General features: G+C 38.1%; 1 protein-coding gene across 3 annotated transcripts; it reads right to left on the bottom strand.

Moving 5' to 3' along the window:
• Positions 1 to 2,578: 2,578 nt before the first annotated feature.
• On the bottom strand, positions 2,579 to 20,109 carry LOC149313476 (malate dehydrogenase, cytoplasmic). 3 transcript variants are annotated; one of them, XR_016280830.1, is made up of 10 exons: positions 19,668 to 19,712; positions 14,843 to 14,941; positions 14,390 to 14,486; positions 10,984 to 11,159; positions 9,783 to 9,905; positions 7,692 to 7,868; positions 6,901 to 7,014; positions 6,172 to 6,261; positions 4,737 to 4,926; positions 2,579 to 2,740 (listed from the first exon to the last, which is right to left on the bottom strand). XR_016280830.1 is itself a non-coding variant. In XM_089519164.1 (9 exons), exons 1-9 carry the CDS (start codon positions 19,834 to 19,836, stop codon positions 4,801 to 4,803), a joined length of 1,005 nt encoding a protein of 334 aa, XP_089375290.1. In that variant the 5' UTR covers positions 19,837 to 20,109; the 3' UTR covers positions 4,165 to 4,800. The 3 variants fall into 3 exon arrangements, 2 of the variants coding, with proteins under 2 accessions (XP_089375290.1, XP_089375289.1); XM_089519164.1 differs by lacking the exons at positions 2,579 to 2,740; positions 19,668 to 19,712 and adding an exon at positions 19,834 to 20,109 and having other exon boundaries at positions 4,165 to 4,926; XM_089519163.1 differs by lacking the exon at positions 2,579 to 2,740 and having other exon boundaries at positions 4,165 to 4,926.
• Between the last annotated feature and the right edge of the window lie 962 nt (positions 20,110 to 21,071).

The following is a 21,071-nucleotide window of genomic DNA, read 5'->3' as shown; positions in this document are numbered from 1 at the left end:
TAAAGACGAGTTTGGATTATTTTTGTTTTTAGCTATTTGTTTAATGTTTTTAAAATGCTTTTTTAAAAAAAATCAAGTGTGTTCTGTCTCAGGAATCAAGAGGCAATAAATAAATGAAATTAATAGAGACAGTGTGGTGTTGTGGTTTGAGCGTTGGACTAGTTCTGGAAACCAGTGTTCGAATCCCTTCTCGGTAATGGAAACTTGCTGGGTGACACTCAAGTCACACTCTCTCAGCCTCAGAGGAAGACAAAGGCAAACCCCCTCTGAACAAATTTTGCCAAGAAAACCCCATGATAAATTCACTTTACGTCACCCTAAGTCAGGAACAACAGCAAATAAATAAAAATAAGTTTACTCATACAGATTTAATGCTTCACTGTGTAGGTCAGCATTCCCAGTGTTGGTGATGTGGTCTTTCAGCCCCCTTCAGTGTCTTTCTCAGAGAAGGGGAATCTTTTTTTACAGCAATAACACATGGAGGGCACAAAACTCCTTAGTAGTAGGATCTTAGTTCTCAAATCATGAAGTAGCAACCCTCACAGGAGGCCAATATTTTAGTGTATGTGTGTGTGTAAGTATTATTATTAAAGAATGTTAGAGATTTTCTGATTCCTTTCCAGCAACCAAAGTTTTTCATTTACAAGCAATGGGAGTAGGGGGGAGTTTTTGCATAGCCATCCTCATTTTTCCTGGCATTGCCCGTCAGAAACTTGTCTGTGCTTTTAAAATGTTCCATCACCTTCCCCAGAGTAGGAGGTTGCACATGTTTCACATGTTCAGCTGTGGAACAAATTGTCTTGGGCTAGAGCGCCCTGTCCCCACCAGACTTACAGTAGCTCTCTAGAAGGCAGAGAGATTTCACCAAGTGTGAAACATGGGCTTTGAAGGTCACCTCTTCAGGGTGCTTGGTCACATGTACTAAGATTCAGACTGTACTGTATGGTGTGAAGAAAAGGGATACTATACCTTCTGATGAACTGTAGTCATCGGAAATTGTTATGCAATATCAGCCTGTTCATGAAGTTTTCTTTTTGGTTTGGGTATGACTGCTCCTACATAATCATAAACTCAGCCCATAAAGCAATGAAGCATGTAACCCTTGGACATATTTGGAGAACACTTTGCATAAAAGAGGTCAGAGCACAGACTTCAGTTACAACAAAACCTGTATCTAAGAAACCAATCTGTTTTCACTAGAGCCCTAGGTATTGCATCTGTACAAATTCTGCCCAAAGCAAGAACTTCTTTTGATTTATATAGCTAATCAGATTATTATAGTTTACAGCGTAGCTCAGTTAACAAAGCCTCTGACAAAGGTACTCCTTTTTATAAAGTCTTTTTACATCCGCCCTTTCACCCCTTGTCCTCTGTCAGAGGTTTTTAGAAGCATTAGCACTGGAAGAATGGTGAAGATGGCTGTTAGACTGCAGCAGTGTGCCTGCAGTAAACAGTGCAATGAAAGCTTGTACGGGGTAATAATGGGATTCTGCTCTAGCTTATTCTACTGTAGCCATGTGTGCCTGCCTACAAAGCCAAGGTAAACAGCAGCTGTCTCCAAAATCCCTTATGGAACACACTTAACACCAAACCAGAGAGAAAAGGGGAAAGCATATAAGTCTGCTTCACCATTCGTGTTAAAGAAGCATAGGTCAATAAATTGGTCACTAAAATGGAAATCATAAGTGGAGGCTAATGAAAGGGAAACAATCATGGCTGAATGCATTTTGGAAGATGCTTTCAAATTGTGAGGATTCACATTTTTTATCACTTATGCAAGGCTCATCTGACCTGGTTGTTTCATTTCACACTTGCAGTTATTTTTGAATAAAAAGTTGCTGAACTACCCCCCCCCCCTTTGTGTGTGTGTGTTGTAGGAATATATCCCTATTCATTCCATCTTATTTCTGCTAGTTATCAAATGTTTTATTGAAAAGTAATGCCCAGGAACTTTGTTATCTGAGTTGTCTGTCCCACTCATATTTACACACAGGGCATTTAACAAGAGGGAGAACTAGTGGTGCAGCTATAGAATTAGCAAATGTTTATACAACTCTTCTTTTAATAGTCATCATTTATATCAGAGCTAGAAAACATGCTGTCTGGATGATTTGGATTACAATTCCCAACTAGCACAGTCACTAGTCAAGAATTGTGGGAACCACCAATTTTTGGGATGCTATGGTAGTAAAAATATTTTCCCCCATCTGCTCACACCTCTTCCAACTTCAAAACAATTGTAAATGATAGCATTTTTGGTCTCTCCTCTTCCCCTTCCCACCTCTTCACACATTTTATAGCACTTTGCTTAATTAAAGGGGCTGGTGACCTGACAGCTTGCAGTATTTTGTACCTTTGCTGGTTGCCTAAGTATGGAGTTTGCATTTTGTTTGTTTGGTGAACACATCTGCCTATTCTTCTTTTATTTATATTCCATCTTTCAACCAAAACAGAATTTAAGGCAGCTTGCAATCATTTAAAAGCATGGTATAACTATTAATATAAAAGATAAAATACAGTATTTTCTTCAGTCACATTTGATTTGTTAAGTCTTTTTAATCAAGTACCCAATTGCAAATTAAGTGGTTTTCATAAATTTATTTTCATCTCCACTTCAGTATGAAAGTTACTTGTTAAAGTGATTATCTATGACCAGATATTGATTTTTCAAGCTATTCAAACCTGTGAGAACAAGGCTTCTCTGTGTGTTCTGGCAAGACTTCATTAAACAGTGATGTTCCTGCAACAAAAGGCCCAAGATATATAAACAATGCAAATGCAATACAAATATTCATTTATATACTTTTGCTTAGTGGAAACAAAATTCAACCCATATTATGGTAGTATCTTTATTTGGACAACCAACAAAGGCACAAAATATTGTAATTTAGCCCACCTCTTTAAGTTCCATTTTGTGTATATCCTGTAATGTGCAGGTCTATTTCATCCTTATGGGGAGAGTTTTAAACTGCTTTAAATAATTATTGGATTCTTCAATGAGCAAATAATTAGCAGCAAGCAATTTTTTTAGATAGTTTGGCCTCATGTGTCTTCCCCCTCAATATGATGTCACCAGAGAAAGCCAGGTGTGGAGAAATCCACATAAGGAAACAGTGAGTTGCAATGGTCCTGGCTAACCCTGTCTATATTGAATGTGTGTTGAATCCTTGTAACGTGTGCCCTCTGCATTCACAGTCACTGTAAACATGGAAAAGGATCCTCAAAGTAGACATAAAAGAATGCCCAGTGCTATGGAGTTCCCAGCATTCTGATTGCTTGGCTTATTTTCAGCTTTGGAAATATATTTAAGGTTAAAGTTTTACATCACAGTTCTGCTTATTGCTTTCCTAAGCTTCCTTTCTTCTAGCACCATCTGGAGGCTCAACTAAGGATTCTCAGGGATCAAAAGACCATGGTTGTATGCAGAGATCAGATTCTATTTATTAAGCAAACTAAATGGTTTTACAAAGCAATCTAAGTGTATGAGTGAATTTCATCTCCCCACTTAAAGGTCCATTAGTGCAGCAATAAGAATTCCTGTTCAAAGTACTGAAAATCATTCAGTTATAGTTGTTTTTGAGTTGCAAGGTTCATCTATTTAATTGGTAGTAGAATACTAAAGGTACAGTTGATGAATCTGAAATTCAACTTCAGAATATGTATGTATACTCTTATCTATTTTGTTTCTGCTGCATTACTACAAGATGGGAATGTTATTTCATTTAACAAGTAGCACTATTTTACATAATAACTCCCTTGAAATCAAAATGTAATATTTCAGGAATTCTGTATTTCAGAAAATACAGTGGGCCCTCCATATCTTGGGCCTGGCATCTGCAGATTTAAGTTTCCACAAACAGCAAGCCCCTGTTGTCTCCAATGGTGGCGCATGCATGCGGCTACGCAAGCAGCCGTGTGTACTTCGCTCCACCATAAGGGAGACTGGGACTTGAGTTTGTGTTTTTTAGTATTTGCAGATATGTGTGTGTCCGGAACAGATCCCCCACAGATACCAAGGTCTGACTGTACTTACTCTTCTTTCCTAAGTATGTCTTCATATCACTTTGAAATAAATCAATTTTGCTTTATTTTAAAAACAAAAATTAATGTTGGGTGACATTTTGCATATTTTTGATTAAAACAAGATAGACCACCACAGGAAAATAGGAGTGCTTACTCAACATTTAATATAATTTCAAATAAGATTTCTTGAGTCAGTGAAGTACATTCATCATATTCAGTATTTTCTACTTAGGTTTTTGCAATACAAAGACATGTAGGCCTTGCATCCTTTCATAAAAGGTGCTGGTGAGTCTAACTGTAGTTGACTAATTCAAAGATATAGCTATGTCAGTCTGTGGAAATCAGTATGTAGAGAGATTTTGTAGCATCTTTGAGTGTGAGTCTCTCTACATACTGTAGTTGACTAATGCAATGTTAAAGCCCATTCCATAAAGATCACCATTAGCACTGTGGAGCTGCTTTTAATGTAAGTCAAGGTAAAGGTTTCTACCCTTTCAGTAATAGAGGCAAAGTAGGCATATGTACTATGCAATACAAGAAGCAAACAATAAATCAAGATTTGGTCAAGACTGCAAACTATATTTGAAACTGATTGTGCAATTATCTCATTACTAAGAGCACTCAATAACAGGCACAGAGGTATCAACAAAGCAAGTAACCAACAGACTGCCACAAGGGAAAAAACAGCTGATACAGTAATATTTGATGCTGACTTTAGAGACGGCTTTTAGACTCTTCAGTGGTTGAACCATCTCCTGTATCCTGTCGAGCAGCTAGTCATGCACTGGATAGAAACTCAACAGCAGTTTCTTTTTCTTCCCTTAATTCCTTAGCAGTCAAATCCATCTTCTCACGGGAGAAGTCATTAATAGGAAGGCCTTCAACAAGCTTCCATGTTTTATCCTATAAAGAACACATGAAAAAGACTTAAAATTTTACACTCATCAGAACTTAAATGTGCAGTGTTTTACTACTACAAAAAATCCAGCTATTACTCCCAACCAGAGTAAGACCATTGAATCAATGGGAATTTGATAAGTGAAAAACCTGGGTTAATTTATACATGGGTCAATACAGTAATAGGCCTCTTCCCAGCCTGGCTGTCTCCAAAGGAGGCAGCCGGGCTGCGAAGAAGGGTGAGCATTCACCCCCAATTCTTTCCCCAGCCCAGTTGCCTCCCGAGTGGACAGCTGGGCTGGAAAGGACAAGCATTCACCCCTCAAGCCTCTACCCAGCCTGGCTGTATCCTTTACATCCTTTGTTACATGCCCATAACCTTATCTACAGGTCACACAAAATCTGTAATTTTGGCCCCAAAACTTACCCTCCACTTATACATGAGGTCAACATATAGTTGAGTATATACAGTAAATCTCCTTGATTTTAATCTAACTGGGATTAACAACTAGATTTAGCCATACATTTGCAATTTGTTATACAGTGCGCCCTCGGCTTACGTGGGGGATCCATTCCAGACCCCCCCCCGCGTAAGCCGAATTCCGCACATGCTCAAGCCCCATTCGCATGAATGGGCCTCGTGCATGTGGCGGTGTGCCTCATTCATGTGAATGGGACACTCTGCCCCTTGCGCCTCGCGCACATGACACGCGCTCACTGTAGTTTGGTTTAAGCCCAGTGTGAGGAAAATAGGCTGGATTGGATAGAGGATGTAACACTACCATAAACTTTCTTAAACTATTTTGCCATTCCATGTTCCATATTAACAATATTTCTTCCAAAAATCTGAACAACAAATTATTTGTTCTCTCATATTACAACTCTAAGAACTTCTTGAGACAAAGCTGTGAAGGCTAAATGGTTGTAAAATATATCTATGCCACAGGGAAACCATCATGTTGCATAGAGGTCTATGATTTGAATCACATTCTGTGTTTGTATATATCAAAATTGCACCTAATAGTTCCAAGAGCTTTAGGAATAGTATTTGACTTGCTGTCATGTTGTACTACACTCCCACTTTGTTCACAATAATCTGACAATGTGACCCAGCCTTCAACAATTCGCTTTGTAGAATGAATTCTACTTAAATGGGGAGAACACTAGAAGCATTAATATCAGTATTAAAAACAGAGAATATCAACTTTACATAGTATGTTTAATAACGAATGTTCAAAATGTTTTACATACTTTTATAACAACAGGAAACGAATAGATCAGATCTTCAGGGATTCCATAGGGATTTCCATCAGAAATAACACCCATGGAAATAAATTCACCCTTTAAAAATAAAGACAAGTAATTAACTTGGTGCTCCCTCTTCTCTATTCAACATATTAATTCAGACTATGGATGGAATACTGTTGGGGCCCTATAAATGTATGTGCCTTCTGTTGACTAATGGCAACTCCTAGGATTCCACAATGTTTTCTTAGGCAAGAAATACTATACTAGTAGAAAAATATTTTTTGTAAGCAGTTTGGCTTTTTCAGAGTTGTGCAAGTACACTCCTTAGCACAGCGATTCATTCCTCAAGCACAGACACATTCCTCCCTCTCATTTTTGATCAAGTGGGTGGGGAGCTAATCAACTGTTGCACAACATATGACTTCAAGGCCTTGGCAACTATTCAGCACTATGATGGCATACATTTATGCTATGCTGAAAGGTTATAGGAACTTGGCTTGGTATGTCTGTGTGAAAAATCTTGCTATGATCAAATAATCAAACCATTTTTATCTTCATATTTATGACACTTTCCCCCCATATTTATGGCACTATCCCACCAGGATGGTCATTAAAACATACACAGAATTATCATTTAGTGATCAGCTGTTTGCCCAATGTTTACTAAGTGAGCACTAAATATTTAATACCATTATCAAGGCCAGTGTCTTCAAGGGCAATGGCAGTACCTACCTCTGTTGTGCCAAACCAGATGTCTCTCACATGGTCACAGATAGCTTTCGCTGCTGACATAGCACTTGATAGCTTCCTGGCCTTAATGACAGCTGCACCCCGCTGCTGAACAGTCTGTAGTATTGAAAAATGGAAATTACTAGATTTGTACTTTACTGCTATAATTACTTAGTATTTTTAGGAAACTCAAGACACAGATTCTAGTTGTATTGTCTAATTATAGACCAATATTCTCCCACTGTATCTTGAATTCTACTATCTTAAGTAATAACAATGGTACCAAATTCAGGCTAAAGGTGGTCAGAATACAATATATCTAAGTCACAGGAAAACCACCATGAGACATTGCCACCTACCCAATACACTTTTGTCTGCTATGAGTGGGCAGGAACAACTTGGATTTGATTTAGTTATCATCAAGCTTTATTGAAGAAATACAAATAGCTTGGTCCCAATCTTGTTATGTAGCTTCATTTACTCAACATATTTTGAGCTCGTTATGGGGTACAACTTATGTCCTGTATGCAAGGTGGCAAAACTAAGATACTGATACTTTTGTATCACTGAGATTATGGTCAGAAAGCACTTGCATCAAATTATTATATAGAACACAACTAAATTTCTAGTCTTGTTTTTATGTATGTTACATAAAAAAATGATGTAGGGATATACCACACTCCCTGTTATTCTTCACAGTATTAGCATCAAAACCTCTCACTCTATAACTTTTCTGTTATATAGCTACAATACAATGACAAGAACAAAGATGACACCTCTAAAATATAACTTACAGTAATGAAGTCACCCTTCAGCCAAGTGTCATTTTTCACAGCTTCATAAACTCCAACATCTTTCCCCTGCACTTTCACTTTAGCATGGTTAACATCTGGATATTGAGTAGAGGAGTGATTCCCCCAGATAATGCAGTTTTTCACATCTTTGGCAGTCACACCAACTTTCAGGGCAATCTAGTTTGATACAGAGAAGAAAATGTCTTATAACAGATTACTAACTTAAACTTCTCATGTTTTTCATCAAACAGAGATACTTCAGTTAACAGAGGGGCAACGCAGATGGGCACAAAGGAGCAACCAGAAATTTCTCCCAGCCCAATCACCCTGGGGCTGTGGTAAACACACATCTTGCCACAGTCCCAAAAGGGGCGGAGAACATCTGCTCTTTCTGGGGCCAGTTTTGGGCCACCTTAGTGTAAATGCCACACCATGCCCCTGGAGCGGCTGGAAGCCACCCGTCTGTCTTGGTCTCCAACAAAGAAGGTCATTTATACAAAGTCTTTTTATGCCCACTCTATCCCTTTTCTTCCCCGTCCTGTGTCTAGCTGAATGATATTCAGCAGCACTGGCATTGGGATGATGAACAAGCGCTGGTGAAACACAGGTATGAACAGGATTCAGATTGAAATAGGAGAACACAACTAAATTTCTATAGTCCATGCCTAGACGTTGTGGAAACTGAGGATTCATGGGTTTTGTAAGAATTGGAAGACAGAACAGGGGGTGGTTTAAACTCTTTAATTTGGCTGGTGAGGGTACCTCCATGACCTGGAGTCTGGGAGCATTCTAGAGATGGCAAAGGAGGCCCAATGATGTTTGAGAGAGAGCCCTGGCCTGCTTGGCTGACTTAACTGAGAGAAGGACCGGTTCTTGCTTCATGTCCTGATCCAATTTGATCCAGTGTTAGTAGAGAGGAGGATAAATGTCTGGAATCCTCTGTATGCTTATGTTTTTTTCTTCTTGTCACTTTTCTTGATCTTACAAGTGATATCCTGAAGGTCGATAAAACATCCTGGAGTTGAACGCCTGTCTGGGACTGCATCTGTACCATGGGATGAATACTGTACCAGTGTACCAGGTGTTCTACCTATACCTGGTGTTCCAGGATTGCCAGGCATTTCTTGATGGTGGTAACATTGGAGGTTGAATCCTGGAGTGACCTTTTAAAGCCGTGAGGATGACCCCAATGCACAAAGACGGGTCAACACAGATACTGAAGTTGAGGGATGTTCAGCAACAAACAAGGCCTATTCGTAGAGCCTTAAGTTGGGAGGAGTGATTTTTGCGGAGCCTGTGGAATAAAGGTCTTATAAAGTATGCAGGAGGCAATGTTGTGAGATTCTTCCAAGCAGAGAAGGCAATGAGAGTGCCTGCATTGCATTCAGGGATTGTGGCACTGCATGTGATATATTTTTAACTGAGCTAGTTGAAGACATGGCTGTTCATAAGTTAAGTCCATCAAAGGACAAAGCTTACTGTGCTGTACATTAAGAGAAGTCAGGAAGCCAAAGTCAAAAACCAAAATAGGAGTCCAATTTCAGAGAATAGTAAAAAAAAAAAAGAAGTCTGGCAAATGGAAGCAAAAGCTCAGAGGTGTTCCTTTGAAACAGCTGCTGCTCCAGTAAAAACAAACTGAGGGTTTCAGGCAGCAACCAAGACTGCGTATAGGTGGGTGGGCTACAGCTAAAATCCTCAATCTATAGCTCTAGGTTCCAAATGTACTGTGTAGGTGCAGATAATCCACTTGTGTTACATAGACTATGAAGAAGAAAGAGAAAAAACCTGGATGGAATCTGAAAGATGCTTTCACATCATCTCTAGAAGGTCACAATGTTTTTGTTTATTTATGCAAGGCTAGTCAGGCTGTTATTTTTGTTTTACATGTATATACTGTTAGTTTTAGATGAAAATTTTGCTGAAACATGCTGAACTCCTTATTGTGGTGTAGGAACCTTTCCTATTCTTTTTATGTCATTTCTGCCTCTGGTACCACATTTTCTGTTATAAAGTGCCCAGTACACTGCTTCCAAGAAAGCTTGTATTAGAGAAAACAACGAGTGCCCTCTGGACCTAAAAGTCCATTCTCACCTGGGCCTTTGCCCTGTTGTGGTCCAGACGAGTTAAACAGCTGAAATTCTCTTTAGGAATGGAGGGAGCAGACTTGGAAGCAATCAGGCAGTTGGTGTTGGCTGGATTGCCTACCACAACAACCTGAGGGAACAAGAGTTAGGCTTAATTACATCAAAGCACTTGAATGATCAACTAATGAAAGTCCTTAAATCATATACACAAATTTACACAGGGTGAATGGTAACTGACAAGACTGGAATTTAGTTCCCTTGTGAAACACTATTGTATTTTTCCCTTTTGCTATTACAGCACCAGGGTCAAGAAAGTATTATAACTATAAAAATCTGAAGAAAGACTCTCATATTTGCACACTGAATAAAGAGGTATTGTCTAACCTCTCACACTTTTTCAGACATTTTAATAATAATAATTAATAATAATTTGTTTTATTTATATACCGCTATTCCAAAGATCATAGCGGTGAACAGCAAGTAAGCTAATTAGCAAGTAAGCTAATTTGCCCCCAACAGTCTGGGTACTCATTTTAGAGACCTCGGAATTAAACATAAGGAATAACTTCTATAATAACTTCATCATCCACCTGAACTGAAATAAAGCTTATTTCCTACACTAGTTAATAACTTAAAATGTTGTTCTTAATGCAACTAGTGTCATGCATGTAGAACAAAATATATATTTCAACACAAATTTTTCTTTTTGCCCTTTTAAGAGACACAGGCAGATTAGAAAGACAATTGAAAAGAAATGTTAACCCGGCTCTAGCATATTATTTTATTAATTTATTATTGGTTTGAATTTACAGAGTGCTTTAAATTTTCACAGCACTCTACGTAGCATTCCTTACACAAATCCTGTAAGGGAGAGGCAGTATTAGTATCTTTCTTACAGATCAGTTTGCAAAGGGATCTTGTAGTATCTTTGAGACTAACTGAAAGAAAGGAGTTGGTAGCATGAGCTTTTGTACACTTGAGCCTACTTCCCCAAATGTGATATATAGATGCATCTGAGGAAGTAGGCTCAAGTCTACATGCTACCAGCTCCTTTCTTTCAGTTAGTCTCAAAGGTGCTACAAAATACCTGTGCATACTAATTTTCCAGACTAACAGTTGTGTCTTTGAATTTTATTACAGATGTGGAACTAGCAAACTCTCATATCACAACTCAATTTCTTTGCCTATACCTTACAACCTTTATTCACCTTAACAGTCTTCTTTGCATACTTATCCAGTGCTGCACCTTGGGACTTAAAAATTTTCACATTAGCCTTCAGCAGATCTTTCCGTTCCATGCCCTCTTTCCTTGGCATGGAGCCCACCAGGACGGCTACATCAAGGTCTTTGAATGCAACCTCTTCTTTGTCAGTTGCAATTACCTCTATAAGTAGAGAAGAAGACAGTGGTAATTATATCAGACAGATAAAGTAAGGACCATATTTTGAGGGAAAATGTCTGACTTAAAAACTGTTGATATTTGGGTGATGAATTCTGCCAGTGATTCCGGTTCGGTGGCAAATGGATGAAGACGTGGGTTATCTCTCCAACATAGGAACAGAGCGAAGCTCCAAACACAAGCTTTCAGCTTGCTTGGAAGAATGCCTGGAGAAACAGCTGCTAGATCAAAGAATCGCTCTCCAGCAGTTCACTCCTAAGAGGGCTTTATTGCTTTGTTTCAAATAACATGAGCCAATCACCACTATACAAAATCTCTTACCAACTATCACACCACACTATCTCAAATTCCCACAATCCCACAGCACAGCGTTTTGCTTATATACAGAATTACCATGAGGCGACCACTAAGCCCAACCTCTTCCTATACAAGTTGCTATGCACCATAGACACCAATCCCTCTTCAGACCGAAGACATAGCATATTTACATTTAGTCCAGCTCAGTTGACTTTGAGCATCCGGCTGCTGTTCTGGACTCCAGCTGTAGCCAATTTAGGCTTCTGTAACCATTGCCACATCTGAACATTTTCACCTTCAATACATTAACAAAAACTAATCACACTGTTTATATACAATCAGCAGATGTTTCACACCTATGGAAAAGCTGAGAACATACCATTATAAGTTGCTCTGAAGTAAATTAATTTCATTGTTTTCATTATCTTATCTTTGTTTTGATATACACTAGAGCAAAACACATCCATTCTTTTACCCCATCTTTTAATAATTTACTTATCTGTTTAATTTCCTATCTTTCATCCCAGGACTCAAGGCAGTACCACAATTAATATGTAATTTATGATAGATAAAACCATTCAAGAGATCCAAATTATCATTGCTAAATAGTAATTAACATTTAACAATTTAAAAAATCCATTAAGCACCCATTAATAAATTAACAAATGAAAAAATATAAGAAGCAGTGCAACACACCATTGAAATTTGTGCAGCCTGAGGAGGTAGATTCTTAGAGAACTGGGAGCCACTACATGTATTTTAGAACCTTGCCCTTCCTGGTTTATTAAAAAAAGCCAGGAGGGCTGGCTGAGTGGGTAGAGGAAGTCTTCCTGATTAGTCAAAAGGCAGATCAGGAAATAAGGATTCGGTCTCTGCAGGATGGGATGACACTCCTCCTGAAGAACCTGGTCTGTAGTTTGAGTGTACTCATGAATTCAGCTCCGAGCCAGGAAACTTGCATTTCAGCAGTGTCTGTAAGTGTTTTGCACAATTTAAATTTGTGCACTAGCCATACATATTCCTAGAGATGTTGTATCCAGCTGCATTTATACACACCTTACTTGCATCTTGTTTGGACTGGTGTAAAACACGCAATATGGAGCCGTTTGTGAAAAATGATTAGAAATTTCAGCTGGTCCGAAACACTGCAACCAGAATGTTAACTGGAGCTTATTACAGGACGCACACAACTCCTGTCGTTGCAACAGCTCCAATGGCTATCAGTTGGTTTCCTCAGACAATTCAACACACTGGTTAGGTTCTATAAAATCCTATAATGCTCAGGTTCCAGTTATTTGAGGAACTGCCACATAAGGCTGTTCTTGTTCTGGGGAGGCCCTTCTCTCTGTCCCACCACCCTCACAGATACATCTGGTGAGAACACAGGAGTGGGTCTTCATAGTAGCTGCTCCCAAGCTTTGGAAGTCCTTTCCACAAGAGTTAGACTGGTGCCCTCCTTGCTATCCTTCCATAGGCAAAGACTTTTTTTGTTTTGGCAGGCCTTGGAAGACTGATTGCTCAAATGGAACAGATTTTGCACAATGTGCTGTACTGTCTACTTGTTATGACTGTCTTTTTAATGGTGATGTTTTTGACTGATTTTAATTTTATGGGTTGTTTAATTACATTTTTAACTTTTTATAAGGTAAACATTTAGCTACATTTGTTTTAACTGATGTAAGCAATCCTGATTCTCACACTGGGAAAATATTTCTAGGTTATGAACAGATATGATGATGATGATGATGATAAAAAGCTCTTTCTTAAAAATAGTTCCTGAAAGTTTGTCAGAATAAAAAAAAATATCTTTGTTTGCCTCCAGAATGATAACAAGAAGAGGTCTTCTCTATCCTTACTAGGAAGGAAGCTCCAGAGCTTAGGAAAAACAACAATAGGTATCACTCTGGTGTTCCCAACAGATGTACCGGTGAATATGGCAGGGTCAAGACAAGGGTCTCTCCTGAAGAGGCCAGGCTCATATGAAAGAATATGGTCCTTCAGATAGCCAGGATCAAAGCAATAGTGCTTACAGGTAATAACTGGCATTTTGTACTTGAAATTGTGCCTGAAAAACAATCCTCCTTACAACCTTGCAGTGATAATTTGAGAGATTTACTCTATGAACATTTTATGGTACCATGGTAGTTTATAAAACATAATTAAAAATTTCACAACCTGATAAAATCAGAACAAGTTACAACAAAAAAAACAACATTAGAAATGGTGCTGCTGCCTGTATAAAATAGGCAGCAATACCGCACAACACCATAAAACAATTCTATGACTCAATGGCCACTTTACTAGATTAGTATAATCAAAGAAGGCTTCACCACTGAAATTAACTGTGCTACAGTAAAATATAAAACATTTAATCAGTATGAAGTTGCTATTCAACTAGATTCTTTTAAGTGGCACTAGACCAGGGTTCAAATCACCACTCGGCCATTGAAACCCACTGGGTGACCTTGGGCAAGTCACACTCTCTCAGCCGCCAAGGATGGCAATGGCAAACTCTCCCTGAAGAAACCTGCCAAGAAAACCTTGTGATAGGTTCGACGTAGGGTTGCCTTAAGTCAAAAGCAACTTGAAGGCACACAACAAGTTCATAATTTATACATTAAAACCGATTGAACTGCATCAGTGCAGTTTTTCCCCACCACTAGAATTTAAAACTTCCAGTTGCAGTGACTGTTTGGCTTTTAAAACTGGCACTTTGCTCTTTATGCAAGCTGATAGCCTTCATTTACAAAATGGCAGCTCAATAGCCATTTGTCCTGGCATAATATCTAAAATATTAAACAATGTTGCAAAACTGTCAAATGTCTTGTAGTGACCCACTGGCCTATAAACTTTAAATTTAAACATCTGCAGAAATAACATATTGTAGGATCAGCCCACTCAATTTTGATTTTTTTCACCTTTTAACAGAGGAAGAGCACAATCTTGCAATTCCATTAGTACACCATCCAACACAGTCATCATGGGAGTGATATCCAGCAGAACAAGTACAAGAGGCTGTAGAGAAATTAACAATTATGTAAATTAATTGGACCAATAAATATCTGGTAATAACATATTATATGGAAATTAAACTGACTAGTTACTATGGACAAAACCATATGGATCACTACACTTAGGAAATATAAATGTACAAGACTAACTTGTCAGATTCTCCTTTACTGTTCTGTGCCAGAAACACATGCAGTAGCACAGTCATGCAATCTTATTTCCCCATAGTGAAACTGAAACAGTATTTTAAAGAAACTAAAGCTAACTGAGTATGATTCACTACCTTATTCTTGCTATTGATGTGTGATACAAGCTGCCAAGTTGATATTTAGGTTATTCATTTAATTTATTTTATTAATTACCTGATCGTTTCCAAAGACATCACCCTTAGCGATGCTGTAGAGCAGAGAATAGGCTATCTGTCCAGCAGCACCAGTCACCAGGACTTTGATTGGTTTGGACTGCAAAAGAAAGGATATTTTAAGTTTTAGTAAACGATATGAGGTAATAATTTTTCTCTTGTTCATCTGTGTTAATTTATCCGATTCCATTAAATCGTATAATTCAGTCTTTTATATCTGGGGTTGTCTTATCTTTCCATTTCGATGCATAAGTTATTCTAGCTGCTGTAGTCATGTAGAAGATGAGTCTACCATAGTTGTTTTCCACTGATTCCTCTTGGTTTATACTTAATAAATATCTCAATGGATCTTTAGTAAAACTGAAATTCTTTTTCATTACCATATGTATATTATTCCAATATAGCTTTGCGTATTTGTAATTCCACCATAGATGGTAAAAGGTGCCTAGTTACGACTCGTATTTCAAACATTTATTATTCTTATTTTTATATATTTTGGCCAATTCAAAAGGGGTGATATACCAATGGTATTGCATTTTGTAGAAATTTTCTTTTAAGTTATTGTTGAAAGGTATATTTCAATATTTTTTTCCACATCTTCTCCCACTGTTCCATCTGTATATCCAATGTTCTGGGCCAATTTTACCATCTGGGGTTTAAGCACTTCCTTCTCCATTTCCAGTTTCAACAATAACTTATAGAATTTCCTGATCCAGTGGTTATTATTTTTTCAAAGTCTGGATCTGCAACTTTGATACTATTTGATTTCCCCTGAATAAGGGGACCTAGAATTCAAACGTTTTTACGATTAAATGAAGGTAAGTTACATATGGCAAGTTCCTCGTTCAACAGGTGATTCAATGGATATACTCTAGTTGTAAGATTCAGGCCTACGTGTTTTCTAAGTGAACGGAGACGAGACTGGGAAAGAAGGTGTGGGTTCATTAGGAAGTGTGTTGAGGGAGGACAACTACAAGATATAAAGACAAATGATTTACTAGAATCCACAGAGAACAGTCAGGAACAAAAATAAGCACTACCACTTTCCTGCTAGCATGAACTCTATTCAAATTCAATATGAACTTGAATTTTACTTTAAAATAATTAACTGAGAGCAGAACTTTTTTTTTGCATTTTCTACTGGATCCACTATTAAATGCCACAAACTCTATTTGGGGACAGGGAGGATAAAAATAGGGGCCATAAAGTGATTCACAGCCCACAGGCTAAAATATCAGGTAGATTAGACAAATGGGAGTAAATTATATATTTATTTTAAATACAATTAAACAAGCAAGAATGAAATACTTAAACCTGATTTCTGAGACTAGGTGATGCTCAAAATCCCATGCACAGAAGCAGGTAGCATTAGGAATACTGTTTGGTATGGTCACTGGTTGCAGCTGCACAAGATTATTATCACTGAGGCTGAGCAGATATACTCATGCTCTATTCTAGATAAAGTACAGTGGACCCTTGTTATACGCTGGGGTTTGGTTCCAAGATCCCCTGTATATAACAAAATCTGTGTATGCTCAAGTCTCATTAAATATAATGACATAGAAAAATGGTGTCCCTTATTAAAAAAAAAAATGGAAAATCAAGGTTTGATATTTGAAATTTATACTTTTTTGAACATTTTCAAACCGTGTATGCTTGAATCTGTGTATAAGAAATCCGTGTATAAGAAGGGCCGACTGTAGTATGTAGTACAGTCTGACAATACTAGGACACATTTTTGAGCTGCTGTACAGAAACTCCCAGGATCAGGCTGCTAAGATTGTGTGGTCTGTAAAATGAACTGGGCATGAACAACATACACTAGACAAGTATAATCTGCTGTATTGTCACGCATATCATCTCTGGAATTACCTAGTTGTGCAAAAAAGATTTGGAACAAAACAGTGCTTCCACATAGAGAAAATACTACTTTATTGTAACTACTAGAGAGGAAAATAAATGGTATGATTAACAAACTACCAGCAAAAGCAGCTGATGGTTTTCGACTGAAGCTGTTTCCCCATAATCTCCAATGCACCATTTAATCCTGATGATGTCAGAGCACTGAATAAAATAGTGTACCAAATACAACTCTTTGTAGCATTTTAGATTACACAAGCTGGTAATACAGTGGGCCCTTGTTATCCCCTGGGGTTTCGTTCCAGGACCACCCCCACTCCCTGTGCACAACAAAATCTGTGGATGCTCAAGTCCCATTAAATATAATGGCACAACAAAATGGTATCTGTAGATAAGGACTGTACCTATTTTTGGAAAGAAGGCTGTACAATGATGTCAGATAATTTATAACATTCCTGCCTACTTCCTAATAGTTACAAAGTGCAGGCCCGGAGTCAAAAGCATGTTTTGTGGGGCGCCATAACTGTTTTCTTCCAACGGGCACCTAGGGGGTCAGATATTGCTAATGTGAGGATATACTGTACTTGATTAATACACAGCAGCAATTTACATCATGTCTTCCACTGGAAGGTCTCATCGGATTTTAGCACTTTGACATTATAGTCCCTATAAAATATGGAAATGCAGTATGTGCTTACTCAAAATGTATGATAAAACATCCTAGAGATACTGCTGGATCACACACTGCAACAACTGCAGAATTCGGAAAGATAAAAGGGGAATTGTCATTGGGCAACCCTAGCAAATCCTTCTGCAGCTGTTCCCTCACGGTTCATGCTGTCAAAACCTAGTTATCAGTGCACTTCAAGGACTTCCAGAGTGAGACAGTGTGCCTGTCCTTGTATGTGCGCACATACTTCTGCAGGCTACCTATGTGTTTCTTACAACTGGTACAAGCAGCAGCAGAAGACAACTACTGTACAGAGTCATACAATCTGTAGTTTCCGAAGCTTTCCCTGCAGTACTGCAAGAGAGTAAAGGCTTAAAAATGAACTTGTCGCAAAATCTGAATAAATGGGCAAGCCATTTTCACTGACTTGTGTGGGTAACTGGCAATGACAATATATATGATTTAGCTCCTCTGTGCAACCTGATTCTCAGCCATTACAGATTTAATTTCTATGACACAAAAGACTCCCTGAGGTTAGGGCTCAACATCACACGCCAGCTTTTCTCAACTTCAACTCCAGCCCATGCAAGAAACATTTTTGTACCATAGTCATTCATAAACTGTGACAGCCAGCCTGGTGTAGTGGTTTGAGTGTTGGACTAGGAGACCGGGAGACCAAGGTTCAAAGCCCTGCTTGACCATGGAAACCCAATGGATGACCTTGGCCAAGTCTCCCAGCGTCAGAGAAATGCTGAGGATTCAGAAGAAATTCTGCCATGAAAACTTCATGACAGGTTCGCCTTAGAGCTGCCATAAGTCAGAAATGACTTGAAGGCACCAACAAATCCTCATAACCTCTCTTTCAAACCAGGACTACCATTGCTCACATTACTCATTGGTCACAGCCAATACTGACTTTTAAGAAAAGTGCCTGAGCCAATGGTCCTAATAGGGGTGTGTAGTAGACAGGCGACCCAAAGGCACAAGCAGACACACTGTTTAGTATATGTTGTTGACGTTTTGTGCCTTCAGGTCATTTCTGACTTATGGTGACCTTAAAGCAGTGATGTCCAAACTCCGGCCCTCCAGGTGTTTTGGACGTCAGCTCCCAGAAGCCTCAGCCATCTTGGCTAATGGTCTGGGATTCTGGGAGCTGACGTCCAAAACACCTGGAGGGCCGGAGTTTGGACATCACTGGCTTAAGAGGCATAATCAAGGCTTTTCTTGGCTGGTTTCTTCAGAGAGGGGTATATGCCATTAGCAATAGAAATAGCAGCTTCATCTATAGACCGCTTCAGCAGTCTCTAAGCGGTTTACAAGCATAAGCTAATTACTCATTGCCATCCTCTGAGGCTGAGAGAGTGTGACTTGCCCAAGGTCACCCAGTGGGTTTCCACGGTTGAGCCGCGATTCGAACCCTGGTCTCCAGAGTCATACTCCAACGCTCAAGCCACTACTTGACTATGCCTCTGGACAGCAGGGTCTGAATCCACATTGGAGCCACATTGACTCCCACAGTTTATTAAACCCCACTGAGGCGCCTTTTTCATAGACAGGAGACCAGAGGGCACATTTCTATGTGGTTTAATGTGGTTCTTTAAATATTAATTTATTGTACTAATGGTTTGGGGTCTTTTTAAATGCCTTTCACCTTATATATACATACACATCTGTTGTTGTGCCTTTAGGTCTTTCCTGATTTACGGTGACCCTAAGGCAAACCAATAATAACAATAAATATATTGTTATTATTATAATATGTTATAATGTAACTATTATACTAATATATTGTGATTGATAATACATTATGTTATTAAAATATAATAATAATAATATGTAATAATAATAATATAATAAATATAATAATAATAATATGTAATAATAATAATAATAATAATATAAATAATAAATAAATAAATAATAGAATTTATTTATATTCCTGAAGATGGGTTACAGAACAGATGGAAACAATGAAATATAAATACCCCAACTCTCTCCAAATCATATAAAACAACAGCTAAAAATCAATAAAAATAAAAAATTTAATCAATATAAATTTGGAAAAAAATATATTTTTAAATTTTAAAAAAATTAAAATTAAAAAAATTAAAAAGGAGGAAAAAAATAATTAAAAAAATTAAATGATTTTTGTCTTTAAATAGAAGCAGGCGCCTCAATGGGGTCTGTGGGGTTAATAGGGTGACTGTTGGGGTCTTCTTGGGAAGTTTTGTCATTGCCTTCTTCCTCTGGGGCTGAGAGACTGTGGCTTCTTGCTCAAGGTCCCAATCATACTTACCAGGATTCGAACCCCGCTCTCCAGAGCCATAGCCCAGTGCTTTAACCACTAGGCCACGCTGCCTCCCGCGTTCGCCCTATTATTAGCCCCACAAACCCCATTCAGACAGAGGAGGACCCCAGGTGGGTGTCAAAGCACAACAGTCTTCGCCAAAGGCATCACTAACCATGGCAGCGGCGGCGGCGGCGGCGGCGATTGCAGCGGGGGAAAAGAGTCCTTCCTCGTCGCTCCTCTAGGTCACCTCTAAGCTCAGTCACCGCTACAAGAGGGGAGAGAAAGAGCACCGCTACGAAGGTACTCTAAAAGGGGGGCGGGGAAAAAACCGCCTCTCCCTCTCTTGGGTCTCTGGGAGTTGGAGTCTTTGCTCCGACGCCGGTTCGCAATTCTAAGAGAGGCGCCTGGATTAGTGGAACTACAACTCCCAGAATGCATCCCGAACCCGGTTCCCGCCCAGCCTTTAAGACGAGGAGGAGGAGGAGGGAGGAGGAGAAACTGCAGGCAGTAGAGCTTTTCTGCTGCGTTTGACGTAGCGGTTACGCGCTGCTCGGGGGCGGGGCGGGGCGGAGTGGCGGTTGAGGCGCATGCGCAAAAGGAGAGACGAATAAGAAGGCCTTTTGTACTTCTTGACCAGACTGATATATATATATATATATATATATATATATATATATATATATATATGTATAGAGAGAGAGAGAGAGAGAGAGAGTCAAGAAGTACAATATATATATATATATTGGATATATATATATATCCAATATATATCTTAATGTATTCCATATATACACACACAGACACACACACACATATATCACACTGTTCACTCATGATATATATATATATATATGTATACAGTATATCTTATTGTAATATATATATATATATATATATCACTGTTGACTGATGTTTTTATATATATATATATATATGATATATATCATATATATACATCTTATTGTAATATATATATAATATCACTGTTGACTGATGTTTTATATATATATATATATACATCTTATTGTAATATATATATAATATCACACTGTTGACTCATGTTATATACGTAAATATATATATTACATATTACACTGTTGACTCATATATATGATATATATCTATATCTTATTGTAAGATATATTATTGTAATAATATATTCCATATATATATATATATATATGTATCATATATAATACATGTAATATATATCACACTGTTGACTCATGTTATATATATATATATATATATATATATAGCATATACATATATATCACATATCACACTATTGACTTATATACATATATATATGTCAGATATATATATATATATATATATATATATATACATACTATATTTATATATATATATCTTATTGTAAGATATCTCACTGTAATAATATACAGTGGT

The sequence above is a fragment of the Sceloporus occidentalis genome, unplaced genomic scaffold (genome assembly GCF_023333645.1).
Source record: "Sceloporus occidentalis isolate IW3139 unplaced genomic scaffold, rSceOcc1.0.p SCAF_4, whole genome shotgun sequence".
In the NCBI taxonomy this organism is placed as follows: domain Eukaryota; kingdom Metazoa; phylum Chordata; class Lepidosauria; order Squamata; family Phrynosomatidae; genus Sceloporus; species Sceloporus occidentalis.
Note: the sequence above shows the minus strand (reverse complement) of the source record. Positions and strands in the feature narration are given on the sequence as shown.